This window comes from Lynx canadensis, chromosome B1 (genome assembly GCF_007474595.2).
Source record: "Lynx canadensis isolate LIC74 chromosome B1, mLynCan4.pri.v2, whole genome shotgun sequence".
Lineage (NCBI taxonomy): Eukaryota > Metazoa > Chordata > Mammalia > Carnivora > Felidae > Lynx > Lynx canadensis.
Window position 1 is genome coordinate 132,936,478 of NC_044306.2, and position 26,597 is coordinate 132,963,074.

At 39.3% G+C, this 26,597-nt stretch overlaps 2 protein-coding genes across 3 annotated transcripts in view; both read right to left on the minus strand.

The window, feature by feature from the left end:
• The window catches only part of HERC5 (HECT and RLD domain containing E3 ubiquitin protein ligase 5), a 46,309-nt gene extending 42,439 nt beyond the window's left edge, over window positions 1-3,870 (minus strand). The window contains exons 1-3 of the mRNA XM_030313451.2: window positions 3,096-3,870; window positions 995-1,115; window positions 235-311 (exon numbers count right to left, since the gene is read on the minus strand). Of these exons, the coding sequence (XP_030169311.1) occupies window positions 235-311; window positions 995-1,115; window positions 3,096-3,378 (481 nt within the window). The 5' untranslated portion in view covers window positions 3,379-3,870. The remainder of the gene's footprint in view (window positions 1-234; window positions 312-994; window positions 1,116-3,095) is intronic.
• Window positions 3,871-8,862: 4,992 nt separating this feature from the next.
• HERC6 (HECT and RLD domain containing E3 ubiquitin protein ligase family member 6) overlaps window positions 8,863-26,597 on the minus strand; it is a 63,183-nt gene continuing 45,448 nt past the window's right edge. For both annotated transcript variants that reach the window (XM_030313453.2, XM_030313452.2), the window contains exons 14-23: window positions 25,413-25,526; window positions 24,770-24,877; window positions 23,327-23,488; window positions 19,788-19,931; window positions 18,316-18,482; window positions 16,703-16,769; window positions 15,779-15,849; window positions 13,070-13,253; window positions 12,877-12,979; window positions 8,863-9,280 (exon numbers count right to left, since the gene is read on the minus strand). In XM_030313453.2, coding sequence (XP_030169313.1) covers window positions 9,057-9,280; window positions 12,877-12,979; window positions 13,070-13,253; window positions 15,779-15,849; window positions 16,703-16,769; window positions 18,316-18,482; window positions 19,788-19,931; window positions 23,327-23,488; window positions 24,770-24,877; window positions 25,413-25,526 — 1,344 coding nt within the window. In that variant the 3' untranslated portion in view covers window positions 8,863-9,056. The remainder of the gene's footprint in view (window positions 9,281-12,876; window positions 12,980-13,069; window positions 13,254-15,778; window positions 15,850-16,702; window positions 16,770-18,315; window positions 18,483-19,787; window positions 19,932-23,326; window positions 23,489-24,769; window positions 24,878-25,412; window positions 25,527-26,597) is intronic.

Below are 26,597 nucleotides of genomic sequence, written 5' to 3' on the forward strand. Positions count from 1 at the left end.
GGCTAGCTCAGTCAGTAGAGCATGTGACTCTTTATGGACTCTATCTCAGGGTTGTGAGTTCAAGCCCCAAGTTGGGCCTGAAGTTTACTTAAAAAAAAAAAAGAGTAAGTGCCCTGAATTATATCAAATTCAAAACCATATTTCTGTCTGTTGCAAGGTGACGCATACACATTCTACTAGTTCTACATATATATGCATTTATTTCCTCTAAAAACCAATATTCTAGAAAAGTACCTTTTGAGAGTGCAAGAGAATGATAATCCCCACATGTGATCTGAATTATACTTTTTTCTTGTAAAATGCACTGAAACCTGATGAAAGAAAATATATTTTGTGTCAATCACTGTAATAAAAGTCACAATATCAATGTTAAAATTACTAATTGTATTTAATTGGGATGAAAGTCAAGGAAATATTTAAATTTACTGCTTCACATTCAGTACATCAAAAATTATAAAAAATACTATATGTTTTAAGTGGTGGTTTAAAAAGTAAAATAACATGAATTGTATTATTACATTCAAATGATTTTAAGCCTCTTTTGCAAACAGTTAATTGTATGATACAGGAATAATACAAGATAAAAATAAGTTCTAATTCACACAATCTACTAGGAAAAACTCTCACAAATCATTCCTTGATAATGCCATTTTTCTCCTAGGTTGAAAACTTTTATTTCTGGTAATCTAATTTATAGGATTATTATGAGGGTTAAATAATCTAATGAATGTGAAAGTCCGATTTGGGGTGAGGCAGACTAACAATCATGTCTTTCAAATGCCAAAGCAAGACATTTTGCCTATGGGACACAACCTGGTATAGTAATTTACTGATGGAATTCACTGGTCATTTCAGAATTGCTTACTAAGAGCCACTATGAAAAGCAGGGGACAAGGTTCATATAAAGTAACATTTTCCTACAAAAATTATGATTGCCTTTTAATAAAAGAAAAATATTCTTAATATTTCTTAATAAAAGAAAAAAGTTCCCTACCTTGCATGTTCTATGCTATAGTTGTACTCAAATGGTTTTCCATCTGAGGATAGAATCAGCATGTGCTCTGCTCCTTGGTCCACGGAATGTATCTTCGTTTTTTTTCCTAACTTAATGCACTCTGCAGAGCAAATGCAACCAGGAACTATCATCAGTCTGGTTATTAACTCACTATTATTACTGATTTCATGATAACACACTTAAAACACCTGGAAAAACATTTCAACTGGACAACCTTAGACTTAACATGAACTTCTCTTTAAAGAAAAATTCAAGAAAGAAAAGCAGACAAATTAGCAAAGACTACTGTTTTGATGATGGATTTTTTCAATTTGGGAAAGCACGGATTCATACTTTGTTTTAAATTGAATATAGACTTAATATAACCAATTAAATATTTGCTTTTAGATTCCTGTTTAATAAATTGAGACAGAAAAATTAAATTTAAAGTGACAGAAATGAAAAAGTCTATAAGAAAATATAACAGTATCTGGAAGACATAACTGTTTAGGAGAAAATACGTGGTGTATTTTGAGATATACTCTTTCCAAATACAAAGAAATAACAATAATAAAACCCTCCTAACTGCTCAATATAAAAGCCAAGTTCTTGGGGTATTATTTTTAAGGAAGGATACTGTTAAAAGAATTTTTATTGGCATTATTGAGTATTTAACTCTTTCTAAAAGTTAAGAGATTTAAAATTATCCACAGTTACCATTTACTCTTATTTCATTTGTTTACAAAAATTAGATGTGGGAACTTGTTTTACTTTTCGGTTCTAATCAAATAGAATTTACTCATGTAAGAATCTCAACGCACAAACCACTTCATATTACAAATGATATGAGCAGCAAAATAGTTTGGTAATAAAGGAGAAATGGTTAAACAGACTAACGTTTTTTAGAGATCAGCACTTCAAATCAGTTGAAAAAAAGGTTACTCAAAAAAGGTACTGGGACATCAGACTAGCTATTTGGAGAAACAAATAAATCTAGATTCCCCTATTACCTTAAATCAAAATAATTTTCAAGTGCATCAAAAATTTTAACTTTAAAAATAAAAGCTTAAAATTCCTATAAGGATGAGTACATTAAGAAAAAACAAAAACAAAAAAACTTGAGACTGTGGATAGCGTTGTAACACAAAATCCATAACCCTTCTTAAGAGAAGACTGTAGAAGGAGACCGTAAAATAACACCAACAAAAGTTGGGAAAAACATCGCAACGTATAAAACGAACAAAGGGCTATTCTTAATATTCAAATAACTCTTTCAAATAAATAAGAAAAAAATTAAGAACTCAAATTTTTAAAAGCTAGTCAAAGGTATGAAAAGGCAATTCAAAAAGAATGCAAATGGCCAATAGAAAAAAAAGATGCTTGACTTCACTCAAGGTAAAAGCAAAACGACTGGTAAAATACCATTTTCTTCACTATTCAGATGGGCAAAAGTTTCTATGTGGCCATTTGCTTTCCTCCACCTAAAAAATCTAAACCACAGTTCCTGACACCTAATCTATAGAGATTACCACCTCGGATAAATGCAACTGAAAGCACTCTTTAAATTGCTTGCATATATAAGATATTATCGTTGGGAACAAGAGAACTGTATTCTCCAAAGGCACACAAAATCAGAGCCGGTGCGCTCTAAAAAGAAGTGACAACCAAACTGAACAGAAACCAGTGCTAAAAGCGGACTAGCTGAGAAGATGCTGCCGGCAAGCGCGCTCGGTCCGCGCGGCCAACGTGTGGAGGGCGCGACCCAGTTCTCGATACCCTCCTCCCCTGCCCCCCGCCCTCCCGCAAACTCAGCGCCAACTAGGGACGTGGAGAAGGGAGAGCACAGGGAATCGAACGCACCAAACGCAAAAGCCACCGGGCCCGGAGCATTTCTGCGGCCACCGCGGACCGCTGCGGCGTAGAGGTTTCTAAGCTCTCCTTCCCGTTTAGAGGACGGCACACCTACAATCGGGGCGCTCCGGAGAGAAGCGTCCGTGCCGCCCCCGCCCCGCAGGCGCTACACCAGGGTCCCCCGGCCGCCCACCCTCACAACCCCAGCCAGAGGTAGGACGGCCGACCGGGCATTTCCCGCCCCACTCACTCGGCTTCCTGGTGCCGTCGCTCCCCGCCGGCAGTTGGTGGACCTCGACGCCGGCCCCGCCGCGCTCCAACACCACCAGGCGCCCGCGCGTACAGCACATCTGGCGCGTCGCCTCGGTCCTCTGGTGCAGCGCCCCGCGGAGGCCGGCGGCGCTGGGGAAGAGCCAGAGCTGCGTGCCCTGCGGTTCCGCGGAGCGCCCGGCCGCTGTGGTTCGAAGCGCCGGGGCCGGCCCGGGAGCCGAGCGCGCGCCGCCCCGCGCCCCCCTTCGTGGCCTCCGCTCCATCGCCCCTTTCCCGGGCTCCACAGCCGCGCCTCGGCTCTCCAGACCTCGTTGGAAATGGAGCTCCCAAGAAATCGGTTCCCTGCGTCGCGGTGCGCAGCCACAGCTAGCGGACCTCGCCGCGGCGTCGAGGAACTGTAGCCTCCTCTGCTCCGCCCCAGCTCAGATGCCGGACTAGCCACGTGCTGTTTGGGGGGCGGAGCCGGCAGTTCAGTAGGAAACGAAACCGACGCTCTTGTAAGGGGGCGGAAGAGAATTGGAAAAGGAAAGGGAAACTCGAAAGCGTCAGAAATGGGTTGGAAGGCAGCCACAGTAAACAGGGCGCTGGCAGGTCACGAGATGAGTGGGCAAGGCTGAGGAGGTGTCCCCGGGCGAGCTTTGGCCACCTGAACTCCTGTACTAAGTGGCTTTGTAAGAAACACTGCAGTTCCACTAGGAGGAGCACTGAACACGGGCAGACTTGCATAATTTCCAGAAACTATGGTAAGGAAAGTCAGCTTGTTAAGCATTCTGTCTCAGGCTCCGCCACACGATCGCGATGAAACTGAAAGAACTGCGCGGTCACTCCCTCCGCCCACGTCGCGGTGCCTGGCAACCAGTGATGTGCTTTCTGTCAGTATGGTTTGCCTTTTCGAGAATTCCTTACAAATGGAGTCAAACTATTGTGCAGTCTTTGTGTCTGCCTTTTTCTCCACTTAGCATAAATAATGCTTTTGAGATTAATCCTGTTGTGTTTCATCAGTAGTTGGTCAGTCAGTAGTGATTGTTGGATGGTATTCCGATATATGGGTATACAACAATTAGTTGTCCATTAGCCGATTAACAGGCACTTCAGTTCTTTTCCAGTTTGGGGCTACAATGAATAGAGATACTATGACAATGAGCAAGTCTTTGAGTGGATAAATGTTTTCTTGTGAGTAAATACCTAAAAATGGAATTGCCATGTCGTATGATAAATACATGACTGTGGCGAAAGACACTCCGAAACCTTTCCAAAGTGCTTACCGTTTTGCATATCCTCCAGCAATTTATGGGAGTGCCGGTCCCTCTATACATATCCTTGACGACATTTGGTATTGTGAGTCTTTTAAACTATAGCCGTATTGTCAGTCTTTTAAACTATAGCCGTTGCAGTCTATAGGTGTATCTTTACTATGGTCTTAATTAACATTTCCCTAATGCTTAATGATGGTGAAGCATCTTTTCATATGCTTATTAGTGCTAATTTCTGTCTCTTTGGTGAAGTATCTCTTCACATCTTTTGCTGTTTATTAATTTGAATGGTCATTGTCTCAAAGTTCTTTATATATATTGCAGTACTTTATGTTATATATCAAGTCCTTTATTAGATTTGCTTTGAAATGTTTTCTACCAGTCTGTGGCTTGCCTTTTAATTTTATTTAGTGTCTTTTGAAGAGCAAAAAATTTTAATTTCAATGCAATTTATCCATTTTTTTTTCTTTTACATAGTTAATGCCTTTTGGGGGAGGGTCTTAGAAAAGCTGATTAACCCAAAATTTCAAAGATTTTTTTTACATGTTATCTTCTAGAAATTTTGTAGTTTTAGGTCTTTGTTACATTTCAAATGAAGTATTCTTTATGGTGCGAGGTAAGGATAGAGGTTAATTTCTGTCTTTACATATTTCCAGTTGTTCTAGCTAGCCTTTGCCGGTTGAATTGCCTTAGTGTCTTTGGCAAACCTCTGTTGGCCATGTGTAATTGGATTTATTTCTGGACTTTTTACTGTGTTCCCTTGATCTATATATCTATTTTTACTGAGACCACACTGCTTTGATTACTGTAGATTATAATTAAGTTTCAAAATCAGTTCATTGAAATGCTCCAGCATTGGCCTTTCTTCTGTGTTCTTTTGGCTATATTTTATTTTTGTTTGTTTTGGCTATTTTAGGTCTTCCACATTTCCATATGTATTTCCATATATATTTATCATTATCTACAAAACAAACTGCAGGGATTTTGAAATTGCACTAAATTAAATCAGTTTGGGAAGAATTGACATAATTGATATCTCTCCCCAATAATTTAAAGCTTCTTTAATGTCTTTAAGCAATATTGTCTAGTTTTCACTGTATAGTTGAACATATATTGTTATATTTATCCTTAAATATTTTTTATTTTTTGATGATATTGCAAATGATACTTTTTAAAATTTAATTTATGGTTGTTGTGAGTATATATAAGTAGTTAATTTTTATATTTGACCTGAAATCCTGAGACTTTTCTATATTTACTTAATACTATTGGTGAGTGGTTTGTTTTTTTAGATCCCTTAGGATCTTCTGCAGATGATCATGTAGTCTATAAATAACATAGTTTTATTCCTTCCTTTCAGATCATTATGTCTTCTTTTTCACTTTGCCCTCTTGTATAGACTAGTGCCTCTAGTACAATGTTGAATAGAAGTGATGAGAGGCATCCTTGCCTTGTTACTAGTTTTATTTTTATTTTTTATTTTTAAAGTTTATTTATTTTGAGTGTGTGCACACACTCACACAAGTGAGGGGAGGGCAGACAGACAGGGAAAGGAAGAGAATCCCAAGCAGGCTTTGCACTGTCAGCGCAGAGCCCAACTTGGGGCTTGATCTCACAAACCTTGAGATTGTGACCTGAGCTGAGATGAAGAGTCTGAGTCTGACGCTTAAGCGATTAAGCCGCTTAAGCGATTGAGCCAGCCTGTCACTAGTTTTAGAAGGAAAGCATTTAGTCTTTTACCGTCAAGTGTAAGTTTTTTTTTTTTTTTTTTCAACGTTTATTTATTTTTGGGACAGAGAGAGACAGAGCATGAACAGGGGAGGGGCAGAGAGAGAGGGAGACACAGAATCGGAAACAGGCTCCAGGCTCTGAGCCATCAGCCCAGAGCCCGACGCGGGGCTCGAACTCACAGACGGCGAGATCGTGACCTGGCTGAAGTCGGACGCTTAACCGACTGCGCCACCCAGGCGCCCCTCGTCAAGTGTAAGTTTAGCTCTTTGTAGGTTCTATCAGATTGAGGAAGTTCCCTTCTGGTCCTAGTTTGCTAAAAATGTCATGTGTGAGTGGCTATTGCATTTGGTCAGTTTTTTTTTCTGTGTCTATTGAGGTAATTACATGATTTTTTTGGTCTTACTGTGAAATGTAATAGATTTTTAGGTGCATTTCTGGACTAAACCCCACTTGATTACAGATATTATCCTTCTTATATTTTGTTGGATATGTCTGATATCCAGAATCCTGGAAAAATTTTTTTGTATCTCTGTTCATGAGAAATACTTGCAGGGTTTTTTTTTTTTTCCCCCTATAATGTCTTTGTCTGGTTTTGATATTAGGGTAATGCTGATATTGTACTCAATTGGAAAGTGTTCCCTCTTCCTCTGTTTTCTTCTTCCTTTTTCTTTCTTTCTTTCTTTTTTTCATTCTTTATTCCTTCCTTTTTTTTTTTTTAATTTATTTTGAAAGAGAACTTATGAACGCGAGGGAGGGTCAGAGAGAGGGAGACAGAGAGAATCCCAAGCAGGCTCTGCACTGTCAGCTACAAGCCTCATGTGGGGCTGGAACTCCCAAACTATGAGATCATGGCCTGAGCTGAAATCAAGAGTTGGATGCTTAGCCGACTGAGCCAACCAGGTGCCCCCCCCTTTTTTATTAAGATTTTATTTTTAAGTAATCTCTGCACCCAATATAGGGCTCTAACTCACAACCCCAAGATCAAGAGTTGGATTCTCTTCCCACTGAGCCAGCAAGGCAGGGCACCCCTCTTCCTCTGTTTTCTGAACGAATATGTAAAGAATTGCAATGCTGTCTTCCATAAATGTTTAGTATAGTTCATCTGTTTGCATTAGAAGATTTACGTTGGAACTGAATGGCCTGAAAAATACAACTGAACAGTCGAGTGCCTAGGGTTCCCTGAGATTTAGAGGTTACCTTTTCCCTTAAAATTCAAATAGAATACATCTGAGCCTTCATTCCATTTATTATATAAACCAGACATATCCAAAAGAAATCTGAGAATTGACTGGGGCTTATGTTCCTACAGACCACCTCACATTCTAGTATCCTTAGTGAATTCTCTCTGTTCTATCTTCAGGTGATTCTGCTCTCTTTCCACATCAGCACCCCAATTTTGACTTCACCCCATGGTCTTTCCTTTTCCAAAGTGCCACTGATACAAGGCTTCTCTGTATGGTTGCCATACAACAGGAACTTATAGAACAGTGTACAGTTTATAATTTAATACAAGACAGAACTGATCTAAAAAAATCCATTGGCCATTTATAGCCATACTTCTCCTTTAATTCATTCTATAGCCATATTGCTAAGACATATTTCATGTCTTCATTTTCTCCAACTACCATCGGATGGGAGCTCCTGGTTGGGCTCAGTGTTTAACCAAAATAATGATATATGCATTTAGACTGACTCTTGGAACAGGATTGAGGATAAGTATTCAATGAATTAATGAATCCTTTAACATAGAGATTTTTCAATAAAATTACTCAGCAGCTGGCTAAATTCAAGACATTTTAGAATATAAAATATATATTTACATGCCTCAAAAACCTGTTGAATTACTTTATTTTTTCAAACCAGCATAATATCTTTAATATTTGCAGACAGTGTTTATTAGGTGAACAACATTTTATTTTATTGTTTTTTTTCCAAAGTTTATTTAAATAGAGAAAGAGAGAGAGAAGCAGAGAGACAAGGAGAGGGAGAATCCCAAGCAGGCTCTGCACTGTCAGCACAAAGCAGGACATGGGGCTTGAACTCACAAGCAATGAGATCATGACCTGAGCTGAAATCAAGAGTTGAACTCTTAACCAACTGAGCCACCCAGGCGCCCCTAGATGAACAACATTTTTAAAAATATCTGTTGGCTTTTAATATTCAGTTTATTTTTGGGGCGCCTGGGTGGCTCAGTCGGTTGAGCGTCCGACTTCGGCTCAGGTCATGATCTCGCGGTCTGTGAGTTCGAGCCCCGCGTCGGGGTCTGTGCTGACAGCTCAGAGCCTGGAGCCTGTTTCAGATTCTGTGTCTCCCTCTCTCTCTGACCCTCCCCCGTTCATGCTGTGTCTCTCTCTGTCTCAAAAATAAATAAAAACATAGGGGCGCCTGGGTGGCGCAGTCGGTTAAGCGTCCGACTTCAGCCAGGTCACAATCTCGCGGTCTGTGAGTTTGAGCCCCGCGTCAGGCTCTGGGCTGATGGCTCAGAGCCTGGAGCCTGTTTCCGATTCTGTGTCTCCCTCTCTCTCTGCCCCTCCCCCGTTCATGCTCTGTCTCTCTCTGTCCCAAAAATAAATAAACGTTGAAAAAAAAAATTTTTTTAAAAATAAATAAAAACGTTAAAAAATAACTTAAAAAAATATTCAGTTTATTTTTACATGAAAATTATTGTTCAGGAATAATTCAGTAAAAAGCAAACATTCAAATAACAAATTTAGGGATCAAGAAATGTTAATTTATTAAAAAATTATTCTTAAAAAAAATTATTCTTAAAAAAAATTATTCTTAAAAAAAATTATTAAAAAATTATTCTTGATTCATCATATTATTGTTTACCCCAACATTTGTCAACTAATTCCAAAATCTATTCAATCCTTTGTGTCACTTAGACCTAAGGAAGAACAAACGAGTTGAAGATGAGAGAGCCTGAGAATACAAGGCATCACCAAAACTATCAGGAGTCAGTCTGTGATTTGGAGGGAGGCAAATCCTTTGTTGCTGTTGATGGCTACTTGAAGGGCCTCCTCCACTCTTTCCATCGTAGAATATTTAGGGAGGTCCAGAATATTATGACATGTCAATGCTCTTGGGTTATCTCTTTCACTGAAAGTTTTGGGACAGCGAAAGAGGATTCCCATTTCCTGTTTGCCTCTTGCATGCAGCCTGTCATTTCCTTTAAGAAAAACTAGAAAGGAATAAACTTTGGTTAAGATGTGTTGTTTTTTGTTTTGTTTTATATCCAAGTTAGTTAGCATATAGTGCCATAATGATTTCAGGAGTAGAATCCAGTGATTCATCCCCTACATATAACACCCAGTGCTCATCCCAACAAGTAACCTCCTTAATGCCCCTCACCCATTTGGCCCGTCCTCCCACCCACAATCCCTCCAGCAACCCTCAGTTTGTTCTCTATATTTCAGTGTCTCTTATGTTTTGTCCCCCTCCCTGGTTTTACATTATTTTTGCTTCCCTTCCCTGGTGTTCATGTTTTGTATCTTAAATTCCACAAATGATTGAAGTCATATGATATTTGTCTTCCTCTGATGGACTAATTTCATTTAGCATAATACACTGTAGTTCCATTCACATTGTTGCAAATGGCAAGATTTCATTCTTTTTGATTGCTGAGTAATACTCCAGTGTGTGTGTGTGTGTGTGTGTGTGTACACACACAACATCTTTATCCATTCATCTGTCGATGGACTTCTGGGCTTTTACCATACTTTGGCTATTATCAATAGCACTGCTATAAACATTGGGGTGCATGTGCCATTTCAAAACAGCACACCTGTATCCTTTGGATAAATACCTAGTAATGCAGTTGCTGGGTCCTAGGGTAGTTCTGTTTTTCATTTTTTGAGGAACCTCTGTACTCTTTTTCCAGAGTGGCTGCACCAGTTTGCATTCCCACCAGCAGTGCAAAAGAGATCCTCTTTCTCCGTATCCTTGCCACCATCTGTTGTTGCCTGCGTTGTTAATATTAGCCATTCTTACAGGTGTGAGATGGTATCTAATTGTGGTTTTGATTTGTATTTCCCTGATGATGAGTGATGTTGAGCATTTTTTCATGCTTCTGTTAGCCATCTGGATGTCTTCTTTGGAAAAGTGTTTATTCACATCTTTTGCCCATTTCTTCACTGGATTATTTGTTGTTGTTTTTTTTATTTTTTTTTAACGTTTTTATTTTATTTTTGAGACAGAGAGAGACAGAGCATGAATGGGGGAGGGGCAGAGAGAGAGGGAGACACAGAATCGGAAGCAGGCTCCAGGCTCTGGGCCATCAGCCCAGAGCCCGACGCGGGGCTCGAACTCACGGACCATGAGATCGTGACCTGAGCCGAAGTCGGACGCTCAACCCACTGAGCCACCCAGGCGCCCCCTGGATTATTTGTTTTATGGGTGTTGAGTTTGATAAGTTCTTTACAGATTTTGGATACTAACCCTTTACTTGATATGTCATTTGCAAATATCTTCTCCCATTCCATCAGTTGCCTTTTAGTTTTGCTGATTGTTTCCTTTGCTGTGCAGAAGCTTTTTATTTTGATGAGGTCCCAACAGTTCATTTTTGCTTTTGTTTCCCTTGCCTCTAGAGATGTGTTGAGTAAGAAGTTGCTGCGGCTGAGGTCAAAGAGGTTTTTGCCTACTTTCTCCTCTAGGATTTTGATGGCCTCCCATCTTACGTTTAGGTCTTTCATCCATTTTGAGTTTATTTTTGTGGATGGCGTAAGAAAGTGGTCCAGGTTCTGGGACGCCTGGTTAAGTGTCCGACTTCGGCTCAAGTCATGGTCTCGCAGTTTGTGAGTTCGAGCCCCACTTCAGGCTCTGTGCTAAGAGCTCAGAGTCTGAAGCCTGCTTCAGATTCTGTGTCTGTTCCTCTCTCTGCCCCTCCCATGCTCATGCTCTGTCTGTCTGTGTCTCTCAATATAAACATTAAAAAAAAAGTGGTCCAGGTTCATTTTTCTGTATGTTGTTGTCCAGTTTTCCAAACACCATTTGCTAAAAAGACTGTCTTCTTTCCGTTGAATATTCTGTTCTGCTTTGTCAAAGATTAGTTGGCCATATGTTTGTGGGTCCATTTCTGGCTTCTCCTGTTCCATTGATCTGAGTGTCTTTTTTTTGTGCCAGTTCCATACTGTCTTGATGATTACAGCTTTGTGATACATCTTGAAGTCTGGAATTGTGATGCCTCCAGCTCTGGTTTTCTTTTCAGGATTGCTTTGGCTATTGGGGTCTTTTCTGGTTCCGTACAAATTTTAGGATTTTTTTTCTGGCTTTGTAAAGAATGCTGGTGTTTTTTTGATAGAAATTGCATTGAATATGTAGATTGCTTTGGGTAATATCGACATTTTAACATTATTTGTTCTTCCTATCCATGAGCATGGAATATTTTTCCATTTTTGTGTGTGTGTGTCTTCTTCAATTTCTTTCATGAGCTTTCTATAGTTTTCAGTGTATAGATTTTTCACCTCTTTGGTTACCTTTAGTCCTAGGTATTTTATGGGTTTTGGTGCAGTTAAGATGTTTCACAGAAAGAACAAAACATAAAATAAAAAGGAAGAAATCAATCATTTCATTCAGTAAACAATACTGAGTACCCTTGTGCAGCAAGAACTACATAGGGCCATGTGGAGCATAGAAAAATCATGACTTTTGGTCTTTGTCCTCAGTGAGTTCATGGTCTAGTTGGGGAAAATCACATAAAAGGAAAGAGAATAGCAAGATACAGGGAAGTGTAATTTAGCTCAACTAGGACATTTGAGATGAAGAGTCTAATGAAGGCCCTGAGACTGAGGGAGGCACCAGGCTGGGGTAGCAGGGAGACTTCAGTCAGGGGTCACATCTGGCTAGTTAGTTCTCAAGGAAAGATGTTACATAAACTTTCAAGGCAGAGGGGAAAGCCCAAGAAAAAGTCAAAGGTGGGAAGATGTTAGTGAACTCACTGAATGCACAGACAGTGGAACCAGTGGGCAGAAGCAGAAGTTTACCATTAAAAGAGAAAATCAGACAGGTAGTTTGGGCCTGTGAATAAGTAGTTTGTGGAGAAGTTGGAATTGTCCTCCAGTGGCCTCAGTAGCAACAAAAATAGCAAGAAGAAGCACATCTCAGGAATAACTGAACAAAGGGATGGGGAGGTGAGAGAATAAGTCATTAAGTCTGTGCTAGGGAAACCTTAGGGTTCCCACCAAGAGACGTTCTTGCACCACAAGGCCACAGAGCTTAGTGGTTCAGAGCCTTGGCTTTGGACCAACCTGTTGGGTTCTCACACTCACCAACTGTCTGAATACAGGTCAGCTACTAAATGCATCAAGCCTCTTTTTCCTCAGTTTTGAAATGTGGAAAAATAAGTACCTACCTCAAAACATTGCTATTAGGATAAAGGGAAGTAACAGATATGAAGTGGTCAGTACAATGCCTGGGATAGAATAAGCACACAATAAATGCTGTTAGTATTATCATCAGCGGTCATTGCTACTGGTATTATTTCTAAAATGGTATTAGAGGAATATACATTGTCCTAATTCCATAGGCCTTAGATAAATAAAGATAGGAATGTGAGATTAAAGGTTTGATTAGGAACCAACTAGTGATATCTGTATTATTATTATTATTATTTTTTTTAATGGGAAACTAGGCTTATATAAGTAAAAACATTGGTTTAGGAAGCCTGGCTTTGCCATTAACATGTGTGACCCACACTATGCATAATGACTTCATGGCAAATAAAGTATTTATCTTTTAAAAAGATATTTAAGTATAAATCCACCTATTAGTAATACTTACAGAGGAATTTTCTCTTTTCCTCCAAAGTTAATTTGTGGAAAGCTTTCCAAAACATCAGTATAGTAGGGTGTGATTTGTGGTATCCTTGACCATATTGTGAATTCTTGAGAAAAAAGAGGGAGAAAAATGGTTTTTAGAAGGAATATACACAAGTTGTTTGGAAGAACTGGGGGCACTTTTTGTTATCACCAACCTTTTCAAATTGTTTCCAGTCATAATCAGTATTTCCAACCACTGCTGTCATTAGTTCTTCAGGCTGGAAAATTTTAAGCATCTTCTTGTCACAGACTTTATAAAATCCTCTCTGAAATTCCTCATAAACTGCCTTTACAGAGGTGTTGAAAATGTAATCAACACATACGGAAACATATTCTTTCCTTGAGGGAAGCAGAAAAGAAAAAGCTGATAACATACTTTACCATTGACTAAATATTCTCTACTTTGCCCTTTTTACCATTTCTACTGAGAAAGAAAAAATAAATTGTTTCTGCATAGCATACAACCCTGTAGACAGAGAGAAGTAAAAACATCTGGTCAGCTGGAGGAAGGAACCTCAGAGAATGTAGCAAAAGGACTAAGACTTTGTTTTGCTTTCATTTTCTTCCAAGATCCTTTAAAAACTCTAATCTGAATATGTAATTCTCTGGGATGCCTGGGTGGCTCTGGGATGCCGGGTATTCTCAGGGACACCTGAGACTTCAGCTCAGGTCATCCATTGGTTCCAGCCTAGCATTGGGCTCTGTGCTGACAGCTCAGAGCCTGGAGCTTGCTTCGGATTCTGTGTCACCCTCTCTCTGCCCCTCCCCTGCTCATGCTGTCTCTCTCTCTCTCTCTCTCTCTCTCTCTCAGAAAATAAAAACATTAAAAAAAATGAATATGTAATTCTCCTGCTTAAAATCTTTCAAAGGCTTTCTTTCCATTGCCCTTAGGGCAAATTCCAAACTTCCCTGATCTCACTCTTGGCTGACACCGCTGGCCTCTTCCCATTTGCATTAGAAGCTTTGGCCAAACTGACCTTCAGTTCTGTGGTCTCCCTGTCTCTCGTAGTTAGGCCACAGCATGCAGCGCTCCCTCTTTACATGGTAACTTCTCCATGTAACTTCTCCATCCATCAGAGTTACATATAAACATGACTTTCTCAGGGTTGGTCCTCTGTTCCCTTCTCCCTCCTCTGTCACAACACGTTACTGTGTGTAAATTATTTCTGCGAAGTCTGGCTTTCTCACAACATGATGAATTTCCTGATGGCAGGGTTGCTACTTGGAGGTATTTCCACCAGATATCCACAGGAAACATGATAGTCTCCCACCCTTTGAGCAGTGTTGTGAACTGTTCTAAGTGGACTGTCCTGTCTAAACCAATCCCCATCTGCTCTCCCCTGAAAACAGTGCTGGTAAGTGGTTAACAACCAGCTCCCTAAAGAGAAGAAAATGAAAGGGAATCCTCATTTGCAGCATTTGCTAGTTCTGGTGTAATATTCCCACCATGGCTGATTTCATGCTACTGATATTTTAATAATAAACTCTCAACATTTTTTTTTTCAACGTTTATTTATTTTTGGGACAGAGAGAGACAGAGCATGAACAGGGGAGGGGCAGAGAGAGAGGGAGACACAGAATCAGAAACAGGCTCCAGGCTCTGAGCCATCAGCCCAGAGCCTGACGCGGGGCTCGAACTCACGGACCGCGAGATCGTGACCTGGCTGAAGTCGGACGCTTAACCGACTGCACCACCCAGGCGCCCCTCTCAACATTTTTGAAAATTGAACAGTCCGCTCTCACAAGCAGATGCCAGCTGGCTCCAGCATAAAACTACTGTAAATCTCTTAACTAACTTTCATCACAGTGCTCATCCTTATCTGACATTATATTACATAATAATTTATTTGTATATTGTCTCTGTCCCACTGAAACTTAAGTTCCAGGTTTTATCTTTTTCACGGCTGTATCTCTGGTACCTAGAATAGAATCTGGTACAGAGTAAGGACTCAAAAATAATTGTTAAGTTGATAACTAGTGAAAGTGCTGCAAAGGAAATATTTAATCCTGACTCCTTTTCCCCCTTCTCTTACCCTGTAACTTTTTTTTTTTTAAGTAGACTTCACACCCAGCAGAGTCCACCAATTTTTCTCAGAGATGAGGAGCTAAAATGATCATCTGAAAAGCTAAAATACATTTATACATTATAGTGAGGAGTGCCTGGGTGGCTCGGTTGGGCGTCTGACTTCGACACCAGTCATAATCTCATGGCCTGTGAGTTCAGCCCTATGTCAGGCTCTGTGCTGACAGCTCAGAGCCTGGAGCCTGCTTTGGATTCTGCATCTCCCTTTTTCTGCACTCCCCCTAGCCCCCCTCAAAAATAAATATTTTTTTTTTATTAAAAAAAATTTTTTTTAACGTTTATTTATTTTTTTTGAGACAGAGAGAGACAGAGCATGAACGGGGGAGGGTCAGAGAGAGAGGGAGACACAGAATCCGAAACAGGCTCCAGGCTCTGAGCTGTCGGCACAGAGCCCGATGTGGGGCTCGAATTCAGACCGCGAGATCACAACCTGAGCCAGAATCAGACGCTCAACCGACTGAGCCACCCAGGCGCCCCTCAAAAATAAATATTTTAAAAAATTTTAAATTGGCCCACCTGGGTGGTTCACTCAGTTAAGCGTTCGACTCCAGCTCAGGTCATGATCTTGCGGTCTGTGAGTTCAGGCCCTATGTCGTCAGGCTCTGTGCTGACACCTCAGAGCCTGGAACCTGCTTCCAATTCTCTGTTTCCCTTTCTCTCTGCCCCTCCCCACTCACGCTCTGTCTCTCTCCCTCTCTCAAAAATAAATAATAATTTTTTTTTATTTTTTAAATTATAGTGATACAAACATTTTATATGTATTCTGTGTCTCAAAACTTACTTGTTGGTTTGGTCCACAGGTACAGAGATCCCATTTGGAATTAAATCAACATCATTTTTGTCCCAGTGTATCTGTAAGCAAAATGTACTCAGGTATCAAACATGAAAAAAGTCTGAATAATCAACTGCAGGGGCCATGGGCAGGTTGCCCCATGATGGGCCACATTGGCATGAAGGTTATTTCTGAGTTAAAAGCAATAAAAAACCTACAGAAGCACACACACACAGACACAAAACCAAAAATTTAAAACCCCCCAGCAGATTCAGGAAAAGCTCTTTACCTCCCCCTCAACTGTCTAAAAATAATTTAGATAGAGGACCTGCACCCTTTTCCTTAGGTCAGAATGACATATATACCTCATTTTACCTGCCTTTGGAATTTCCATGTTTGTATGGCTTCCCTGTATGTACAAGATTAAATTTGATATTCTCCTGTTAATCTGTCTCATGTCAATTTGATTCTTACTCCAAGTAGAAGGACTTCTAAAGGCAGAATAAATTCTTTCTCCCAAATACAACCACAATACCATTATACCAGTACATTCTTCCCTATAAAATGTTAAATAACTGGGAGCTAAATAATTATTTGTGTAGTAGCCTTTTAAATACATATAAAAATTAAAAAAAACCTACCCTAGTATATGTTGTATATTGTCTTAAGCATTTAATTATTTACATTGTTCTCATCGATTGCATAATTGCTGTATTTTCACTTATTTGAGAGGATATAAACCTAAGGTATCAAAGGAGGAACAGGTGGGAGGAAAGTCTTACAGTACAGAAGTAAAATACCCTTCTGCCCAGAGGGGCAAGGCAGAAAATAAAAACAAAAACAAAGGATTCTCCTATTTAAGGTAATATAGTAAAAATTCTTCTAAAAAACAGATTCAAGCTAAACTATAATCTGGTTTGCATTGGTACTCACAGAAAAATATATGTAAAGCTCTTCTCCAATGTCATCAGCTTCATTATTTAGAATTTCTTGCAAATTCCTAATGAAAATTTTCATTTAAAAAGTTATTTTTAATTTTATTTTGTTTTTAAAGTTACATTTACTAATCTTATAAAATTTCAAAAGTAATATTTAATGGAAAAAATCTTTGACAATATAGAAGTGTATAAAATGCCAGGTAAATGTCCTCTCTTTTTTTTTTTTTTTTAATTTTTTTTTTCAACATTTATTTATTTTTGGGACAGAGAGAGAGAGACAGAGCATGAACGGGGGAGGGCCAGAGAGAGAGGGAGACACAGAATGGGAAACAGGCTCCAGGCTCTGAGCCATCAGCCCAGAGCCTGACGCGGGGCTCGAACTCACGGACCGCGAGGTCGTGACCTGGCTGAAGTCGGACGCTTAACCGACTGCGCCACCCAGGCGCCCCATAAATGTCCTCTCTTTATCTTCCCACTTCCTCTTCCTAGATTTAACCTCTTTTTACAGTTTGATTGGTTGGGTCACTGCTAACACATAGACACTGCTGTGTCTTGATGGAAATTATAGAAAGGAGCCCCTTCCTGTAGACCAGTGTTTCTCAATCTGGGGTGATTTTGGACATAGAGGACATATGGCAAAATCTGGAAACCTCTTTGGCTGTTACAGTTAGCAAACGGGTTGCCACTGGCACCTAATGGGTAGCAACCCTATAAGCTGTTAAACATCTTTAATGTTCAGATCAGCCTCCACAATAAAGATTTATCTAGCCCAAAATGTCAGTGTTACCAAGGCTGAGAAACTCTGTTCTGGATGGCCAGGGCAGTGTAAATCTGGGCAGTTTCTTTTTCCACTAATAGTACATGAGAAGAGAATCCTTTTCCCCAATCTGTTGCCAACTCAATATTTTATGAAAAACTTTTTAACATTTGTCAATCTGGAAGCAGAAAAAGGATCTCATTTTCATTTATAGTTCTTCAATTACTAATAAGGTTGAACATACTTTCATTTTTTATTAGCCATATATATATATATATACACACACACACACACACATAGACATGCGTACACACACACATACATACACTCAGCCATACATATTTATGTATGATGACACACATATATATTTATATACACATATATATACACATATATATTTATATATCAGCGATACTACTCCTTTGTCATATATGTTGCCAGTATTTTCCTTACAAGATTTAGTTTGCCTTTTAACTTAGAACAAGTATTTTTCAATTCTCAAAAAATAAAGTTGATGACACACTGATTTATTTAAATAAATATGACTATGATTTATTAAAATACATATAGCATGCATCATTCTTATTAAGAATATTGTGTTCTGTTTCCATCTAGATAAATTCAAGAGACTAGGCCAGAGCTCTAGGTTGATAATTAGAAGAACATTTGGCTTTTCTTTATTTTTGAACATGTACTTTATTATAAGTCATGCTCAAATTCAAATTCATCAAAAGAGCATACATTTATTGCAATTAAAGACCTTTTCTCTGTGTGTATGTGTGTGATTAGCATCATTTATTCCTGAACAACTGAGACTTACTAATTACAGTCCTGGAAAAACATTTACTTACTTTCCGAGAAGAGGACTGAGTTCTTTTAAATCTTGCAATGATGCCTTTTGGTCCAGAAGTTTCTTAAAGAGAGCCAGTGGGAAAGGAAGGTTGGCAACATTTAAATTGTACAGGGAGAGTCCACACAGCATCCCAAAGAGAAAATATCTCTTCTTCTCAAATTTAGGCTGGAAAAGGAAAAGAAAAAAAAGCAACCATAATATATTAGAAGTAATCAATAATCCAAAAGGATAATTAGATGAGTAAAAAATGGTTTCAGTTCCCTTTTCTAAAAGTCCCAAATTAGAAACAAAATGGGCTTCAGGAAAATAAAGTTTGAAGTTTTACACAGGCTTTAATACAATTTAAATTTCTTCCATAAGTTAACATACAAATTGATAGTTCAGGTAAATAAACGAATTCACTTACTGTTACTGAAAGCATATGGGGGTATAAAAAAAATTTGCTCAGATAGCCTTATAAACCAAGGTTTTCATTATTTACTTTCATAGTCTTTGCCTTCAAATTCATGTAGAAAAACAACTCTGCAGAAGGAAGAGCACACTTTCTCTGCACTTTCATTGTGCATTAGGCATGTCATATAAGCGTGTCCCCTTGGACGATACTGCCCTCAGCCTAGGCGTGCTGACAAGGACAAGCATATGGGTCAGGGAAGGTGACTGATTCTGTCGACCGTGAAGGTGGGTGGAAAGAAGAGTCCTGATGAAACTGGATTCACTCTTCTCTCCACACTTGGTAGTCGGAGATGAGGGAAAACACTGGCCACATCTTGGTAGGCCATCACTACCATACAGCCGAGAGACCACTAGCCTGAACACTCTAAATACATTTGTAACATTTAGCCTCACAATTACTGTAAGTAAATAGGGCATGTAGATTGAGGCTATGAGGTAAGTGGCCCAAAGCCATTCACCTGCTAACATCAAGGCTGGCACTGGAATAGAAATCTTAGAATTTATATAAAATTCTAGGAATTCAAACTACTCCACAGTGACGGAAATCAGATGAGTAGTTGGGGTTGCATGGGCATGCAGCAGGGGAGTGGGGAGAACGAAGCGGGGGAAGAATGGCATTAGAAAGGGGCATTAAGAAATTTTGGGGGATGATGAATATGTTCATTATTTTGACTGTGGTAATAGTTTCATGGTATATGCATACATATATCAAAACTTATCAAATCAGACACCGGATGTATCATAGTCCATTGAATCTCAACTATACTTCATAAAAGCTGTTTAAAAATTTAACGTGCATAGAATCACCTGGGGATCTTATAAAATACATGCTCTGATCTGGGGTGGGGCCTGAAGTTCTAATAGTTCCAAGAGATGCTAGAGCTGCTGCTCTGGATCATGAGTAGCAAGGCTGTTTATATGATCTAATTTTACATTATCATGTATGGTTTCATGTTGTGGTATATGGTATACTTTTTCTGTTCCATAAAACTGTAAGAAAATAAATAAGAGACTCACGCTGACAGGAAACCACATGTAGGAACCCTCTTCAGGATATATGAACATTCCATATTCTGTCTTGGTCATCTCTTCAAATATGCAGTGGAAGAACTCAGATTTTACCCCTTCTCCCACAGAACAAATTTCTTTAATAAATTCAATCTGAGGAAAGAGAACACTCCCGGGCTCAGTTTTAAAATACAATGCCTTGACCTTTCTGGAAAAGTTTCAAACCTCCTGCAGCCATCAGAATTCCTAGAAACCCACACCCCTTCGATCCCACACCTCACTCAATTTCCTGCTGAGCAAGTGGATGCCACAAACCTATTTATTGTCAGATTATTGTATGTGTGTGAGTCCTTTACACTGTCATATGAACTAAGTAAAGGAGGATTCTAGCCAGACTTAGTATTCACCAATTATGTTGACCAGATTCTTGAACAAGATTTTGATATGCTTCAGGTCCCTGGAACACTAAATTCCCTGATTCTTCTCCCTTAATGTCTACCTTCATCTCATCATTCAGACTTTATAGCTCTGGCTCTAGTCAACAGCTGTTTGGTTTCTCCTGCCTCTCCCCTCATTAGAAACTCTGATAAATTGGGGCGCCTGAATGGATCAGTCCATTAAGCGTCTGACTCTTGATCTCAGCTCAGGTCATGATCTCACATTTGTGAGATCAAGCCCCATGCTGGGCTCAGCACTGACAGCATAGAACCTGCTTAGGATTCTCTCTCTCCCTCTTTCTCTGCTCCTCCATTTCTCTCTCTCTCTCTCTCAAAATAAATAAATAAACTTAAAAGAAAAGAAAACAAAACAAAAACTTCTGATAAATTGCCCTCCCAGTCCTTCTGGGTTTAGCAGCTTTGAAAGAACCATCAGACCTAACTGTCCATAGCCCTCCTGTAGGAAGTCACTATGAACTGTCCTTTTCTTTTTCTTTCTTTTTTTTTCCCCCCAGTTCTATTATTTATTTAATTTTATTTTTAAGTAATCTGTACACCCAACGTGGAACTCAAACTTACAACCCTGAGATCAAGAGTCACATGCTCTACCAACTAAGCCAGCTAGGCACCCCTTATTTATTTTTTAAGATATTTTCTCTCTTTTTAAGTTTATTTATTTATTTTGAGAGAGAGCAAGTAGAGGAGGAGCAGAAAGAGAGAAAGGAGGAGAGAGAAAATCCCAAGCAGGCCTCTCACTGTCAGTGCAGAGCCTGATGTGGGGCTCAAACGCACACACCACGAGATCATGACCTGAGCCGAAATCAAGAGTCAGACGCTTAACCAACTGAGCCACTCAAGCGCCCCTATTTTTTAAGATATTTTCAAGTTAAACACTTTGACACTGAACACATATGGCAGCTTAACCTACCCAAGTATGAGATTTAAGAAGCCAAAACTGTTCTAGCTTTATTAAAAGAAAAGTTGTGCTGCAGAAATTGTCCTTTTCTAAAGTTGGGGCTCTGTGGCTAAGTACTATCCCAGTTTTCCTCCTACCTACCTTTCTAACTACTTTTCCACTTCTTCCCTGGCTAATTTCTTTTTATCGTTATAATATAAGCTTCACTAAGCATTCACTTTCTCCTTCCTTTGCCCGGAAGATCTTATCTCTGCCACTTTGATGAACCAACTCCTTGGCCACAGACCATCATCTCATCTCCCAACGGCCCACGTTGTGTTCCATCTGGATATCCCAATAATAAATTAAGCTTACTTCCAATTTGCTAATTTCTACTCGCTGAACACTGGCAAGTCTGCCTTCACTGTGGTCAGGACCCACTCACAAGTGGCCTCAACAACCTTGCCTTGTTAGGAGTCTGTATTTTGATTGGCTCTGTCTTGAAGCTCAGCTTCCTACCTCTTTGTCATCTCCTGTGGGTAGAATAATTTTCTATTGATTTCCTCATAATCAAAATTTAAAAGAAAGTAGATACAGAGGGAGATACACAACTAGAAAGTCTGGCCTATAAAATAGCTTCTTTGTTTTCCATTTAGTCCCACGGTGGAAAATATCCCTCTCCTGTCTGAGTGCTACCCTCCAGGTTCTGGCTTCCCCTCTGAGAGCCTACGTTATCCTCTCATACCAGGAAAATCTACTTCCTTCTGTACAGAGTCCAGCTTTTATTTAAAAAGTTACTCATTCTGTGTCCTCAACAGGGCAAATGATCTGAGCTCCAACACAGTAAAAACCCTACAGGTACCCAAAAGGATGAAGTGAAAGATGATTAGAATTAGAACCAATACAGTAGAAACTCTGTGACTAAAACCAGAGCTGGGGGCACCTGGGTGGCCCACTCAGTTAAGCCTCCAACTCTTGATTTCAGCTCAAGTCGTCATCTCACGGTTTATGAGTTTGAGCCCCATGTCAGGTTCAAACTGTCAGTGCAGAGCCTGCTTGGGATTCTCTTTCTCTCCCTCTCTCTCTGTCTCTCTCTCTCTGTCTCTCTCTCTCTCTCTCTCAAAATAAATAAATAAACCTTGAGGCACCTGGGTGGCTCAGTTGGTTAAGCTTCCGACTTCTGCTCAGGTCATGATCTCTCGGTCTGTGAGTTCGAGCCCCACGTCGGGCTCTGTGCTGACAGCTCAGAGTGTGGAGCTGCTTCAGATCCTATGTCTCCCTCTCTCTCTGCCCCTTCCCTGCTCATGCTCTGTCTCTTCGCCTTTCAAAATTGAATAAATATTTTTAAAAATTTTTTTAAATAAATAAATAAACCTTAAAAATAAAATAAAACTAGAGCCAAAAAGTAGGAAAAGTATCTATTCTACCAGCTGCTTGTCGATGGCATTAATAGCCCAAATTCTGTACCCCTCCTCGATCCATATCTGTTGCATGTAACTCTGCAGTTTCTCCCATTAAAGAAGCTGAGTATATTTCATTGCCCTTGACTTGGGTTCAGCCATGTAACTTGCTTTGACTAAAGCAACTTTAGTTGTGTTATTAGGCTTGCTAACGTGTACCTCTGGCACTGAAGTGAGAAGAATACTATGCTTGCTGGTCCCAGGAAGATGAAAAGCACAGGAAGCAGATCCAAACTGTCCCAGCCAAGCTTAATCTAGCCTAGATCATCCAATACCTAGCCAACTCCCAAATATGTAAACAAGTGCAGACAAAAATCAATAAAGCCACCCAAATGAATTCGATCTAAATCAGCAGATCCTTAGTTGAATTTCAGATCTCTATAATAAGTTATTGTTATTTTAAGTAATTAAGCTTTGGGATGGTTCACTATGCAGCAATTTTGTAGTCATAGGTAATGAATAGTTAACACCTAATCCCAATATTCAATTAAACATCCCATAGCTTTTCTCTAAAGGGTAAGCAATTTTTTTTCTCATTTTTAATTAAGGGATCTCTGTGCCTGGTGTGGTGCTCAGTCTTACAACTCCAAGATGAAGAGTTTCATGCTGTACGGACTGAGCCAGCCAGGCACCCCGGATTGTGGAAAACCATACAGCTGATAACTATAGTTGCAAAGGCAGGCTCCTCCTTTACTACATTATATAAATGTTCCCCTTTCACATTAACAAAAATGTCCAGTGAGACTTTTACTGTACCACTAATAATTTACAGAGGTCAGTGTCTTCAACTTGGCTTAACTGAAGCAGAGCATCATCAACTAGATGACTTCGTCTGACTCTAAGTGTAAATGTAGGGTGTCCATCCTTTTCTGGCAGATTCACTTGCCCCCAATCCAGGTATTCTTTCTGTTTTAAGCCCTAAAAAAAGAAATATTTTAGGAATCTCATAGGAACACTAGGAAGTGTTTAATATTTCAAATAAACATAGTCTGCATAGCATATACTTATGCCTACTACTGCTGTATATACTCATACTGTAATTATTTAAGAAAAAAGGGCATCATAATCTACACTACATTGTGAAAAACAAAGAGATCACAGAATCTGTGAAACCATGGCATCTAGGAATTATATACAAGGAATTAGTCACCATGGAGGTACAGCTAAATAATTACAAGCTATCTCATTTGTAGTAAACATGATCCTTTTTTAAAAAACATTTTTAAAAAGTTTTTTAATGTTTATTTTTGAGAGAGAGAGAGAGAGAAAATGCAAGTGGGGGAGGGGCAGAGAGAGGGAGACACAGAATCTGAAGCAGGCTCCAGGCTCCAACCTGTCAACACAGAGCCCGATGTGGGGCTTGAACCCACAAACTGTGAGATCATGATCTGAGCCACCCAGGCACCCCTGGCAACATTTAATAATTAAAGAAAAAGGATTAAGCATCATTCCACTTTCCTGTGTGAATGTAGCCAAGTGGCCCTGGTTGATGAGGAAAAGTTCTTTACAGAATTTAGTAACTTTGGAAGTAATGATAAGATTAGAAATAATGCCATTGTGCAAACTTCAACCAAAACAATGGATAGAATTATTAAATAAAATGTTGACGCAAGGGTGGAGGCACCTGGGTGGCTCAGTCAGTTAAATGTCCAACTCTTGATTTTGGCTCGGGTCATGATCCCTGGGTCATGGATCAAGCCCCATGTCAGGCTCCACATTGAGTATCAGGCTGCTTAAGATATTCTCTCTCTCTCTCTCTCTCTCTCTCTCTCTCTCTCTCTTCCCCTCTGCCTCTCTCACCTGCTTTTGTGCTCTCTCTCTCTCTCAAAAAAAAAAAAAAATAAATAAATAAATAAGATAAATAAATAAATAAATAAATAAAGCAATTAATGGGAAGCATTAAAATGGAAGAATCATGTGGCCACCACCTGAACCCACTGAAGAATCTCAGCATGAATAAGAGTGAAACAACCAGAAAGGATGCACTGAAGTATGGAGAGGTGAAAGAAAATTGGGCCTGGGATTTGCTTTAAAATACTTCAGCTAAAATAGTAACAACTAAAAAACAAGTCAGAAATGGGGAAGTGCAGCAAAATGTTGATGACTTCTGAAATTTTGTGATAGGGCTCACTACACCATTATCTCTATTTTATATATGTTAGTAATTTTACATAATAAAAAAAAGTAGAGCATACATACCATTATTTTTAAATAGGACTCAGCTTGTAATAATTTAATTTTGGATGGCAAATTAAAAATAAATGGAAAATCACTGAAAATAATGGGACTGAGGTTTTCCGCAGGTATCTAAAAAATAGAAAGGGGTAATAGTTTTAACAATTAAAAGGGGGAAAAACTTTTTCCCTTTACCTCATCACTGTAAATTGTTTTGCTCTATACTTTTTGGAATCTGTTTTTAAGAATTCAAATTATTGGGGCGCCTGGGTGGCGCAGTCGGTTGAGCGTCCGACTTCGGCCAGGTCACGATCTCGCGGTCTGTGAGTTCGAGCCCCGCGTCAGGCTCTGGGCTGATGGCTCGGAGCCTGGAGCCTGTTTCCGATTCTGTGTCTCCCTCTCTCTCTGCCCCTCCCCCGTTCATGCTCTGTCTCTCTCTGTCCCAAAAATAAATAAACGTTGAAAAAAAAAAAAAAAGAATTCAAATTATCTAGAAAAAATTTCTAAGAAAATGTATTTCTAAAAAAATGATCATCTAATTTAGCAATTTAGCATTGCAGTGAAGAAATTTTCAAATCTTGATTTATCAAAGAGATACCTACATAGCTATTAATATGTCCTCCTATAAAAGAATGAAAATTTTCAGAAGGAAAAATATTACTCTTACTAGGTTGTTATCCCTAAGGAACAGTCTTCTTCTGTCTTCATGAAAGTTCAGTAAATAGAAGAGTTCGTTTATGTTGAAAGTATCTTCTGGTAGTCGACACCTAGCTTTATTTACCTTAAAGAAAACATGACTTGTTAGTTTTATTTTCTATCAATAAGTGATTTTATATATATATTACATATATATTATATATGTATATACAATATATATTATATATGTAACATATATAATATATATAAATATAATATGGCTATTATATGATTAAAGCTCTATAAACCCAATGCATTTGTCAATGATGAAACAGAGTTCTATAAAACTTCCATTTTTTGGTATATAATTTACCTAATTTTCATAAATACTGTAAAAGATAGCAGATGTTGGCAGTGGAGGTTAGTAAAACAATTCTTAGGGTACAGGTTTACTAGAAACAATTTCTAGATCTTGAGAATAAATCACCATAAAGGGGTGCCTGGGTGGCTCGGTTGGTTGAACATCCAACTTTGGCTCAGGCCATGATCTCACAGTTCATGAGTTCGAGCCTCATATTGGGCTCTCTGCTGTCAGCCCAGGGCCCACTTCATAACCTCTGTCTCCCTTTCTCTCTGCCCCTTACCCACTCGTTCTCTCTCTCTCTCAAAAATAAATAAACATTTAGAGGTGCCTGGGTGGCTCAGTTGGCTAAGCGTCCAACTTCGGCTCAGGTCATTATCTCGTGGTCCATGAGTGCGAGCCCCGCATCGGGCTCTGTGCTGACAGCTCAGAGCCTGGAGCCTGTTTCAGATTCTGTGTCTCCCTCTCTCTGACCCTCCCCCGTTCATGCTCTGTCTCTCTCTGTCTCAAAAATAAATAAACGTTAAAAAAAATTTTGTTTAAATAAAAAAATAATAAATAAACATTTAAAAAAGGCACCATAAAAATCCAAGGAACTTTTGATAAATTCAGCCCTTTCTCCATTGATTAATATTAATTTTTCACATACTACTTGTCAGGTGTGAGACAAAACATAGCTAAAAAGTGTCCTTGCTGACACATAGCTTACAGTCTAGTACAGTAGTCAGCAAACTCTTTCTTAAATCCAAACAGTAAATATTTGAACTTGGGACCATACAATATCTGGTGCTATTCAACTCTTCCATTTTGTAGCACAAAACACCCTTAGACAATATGAAAACAAGTGTGGGTATG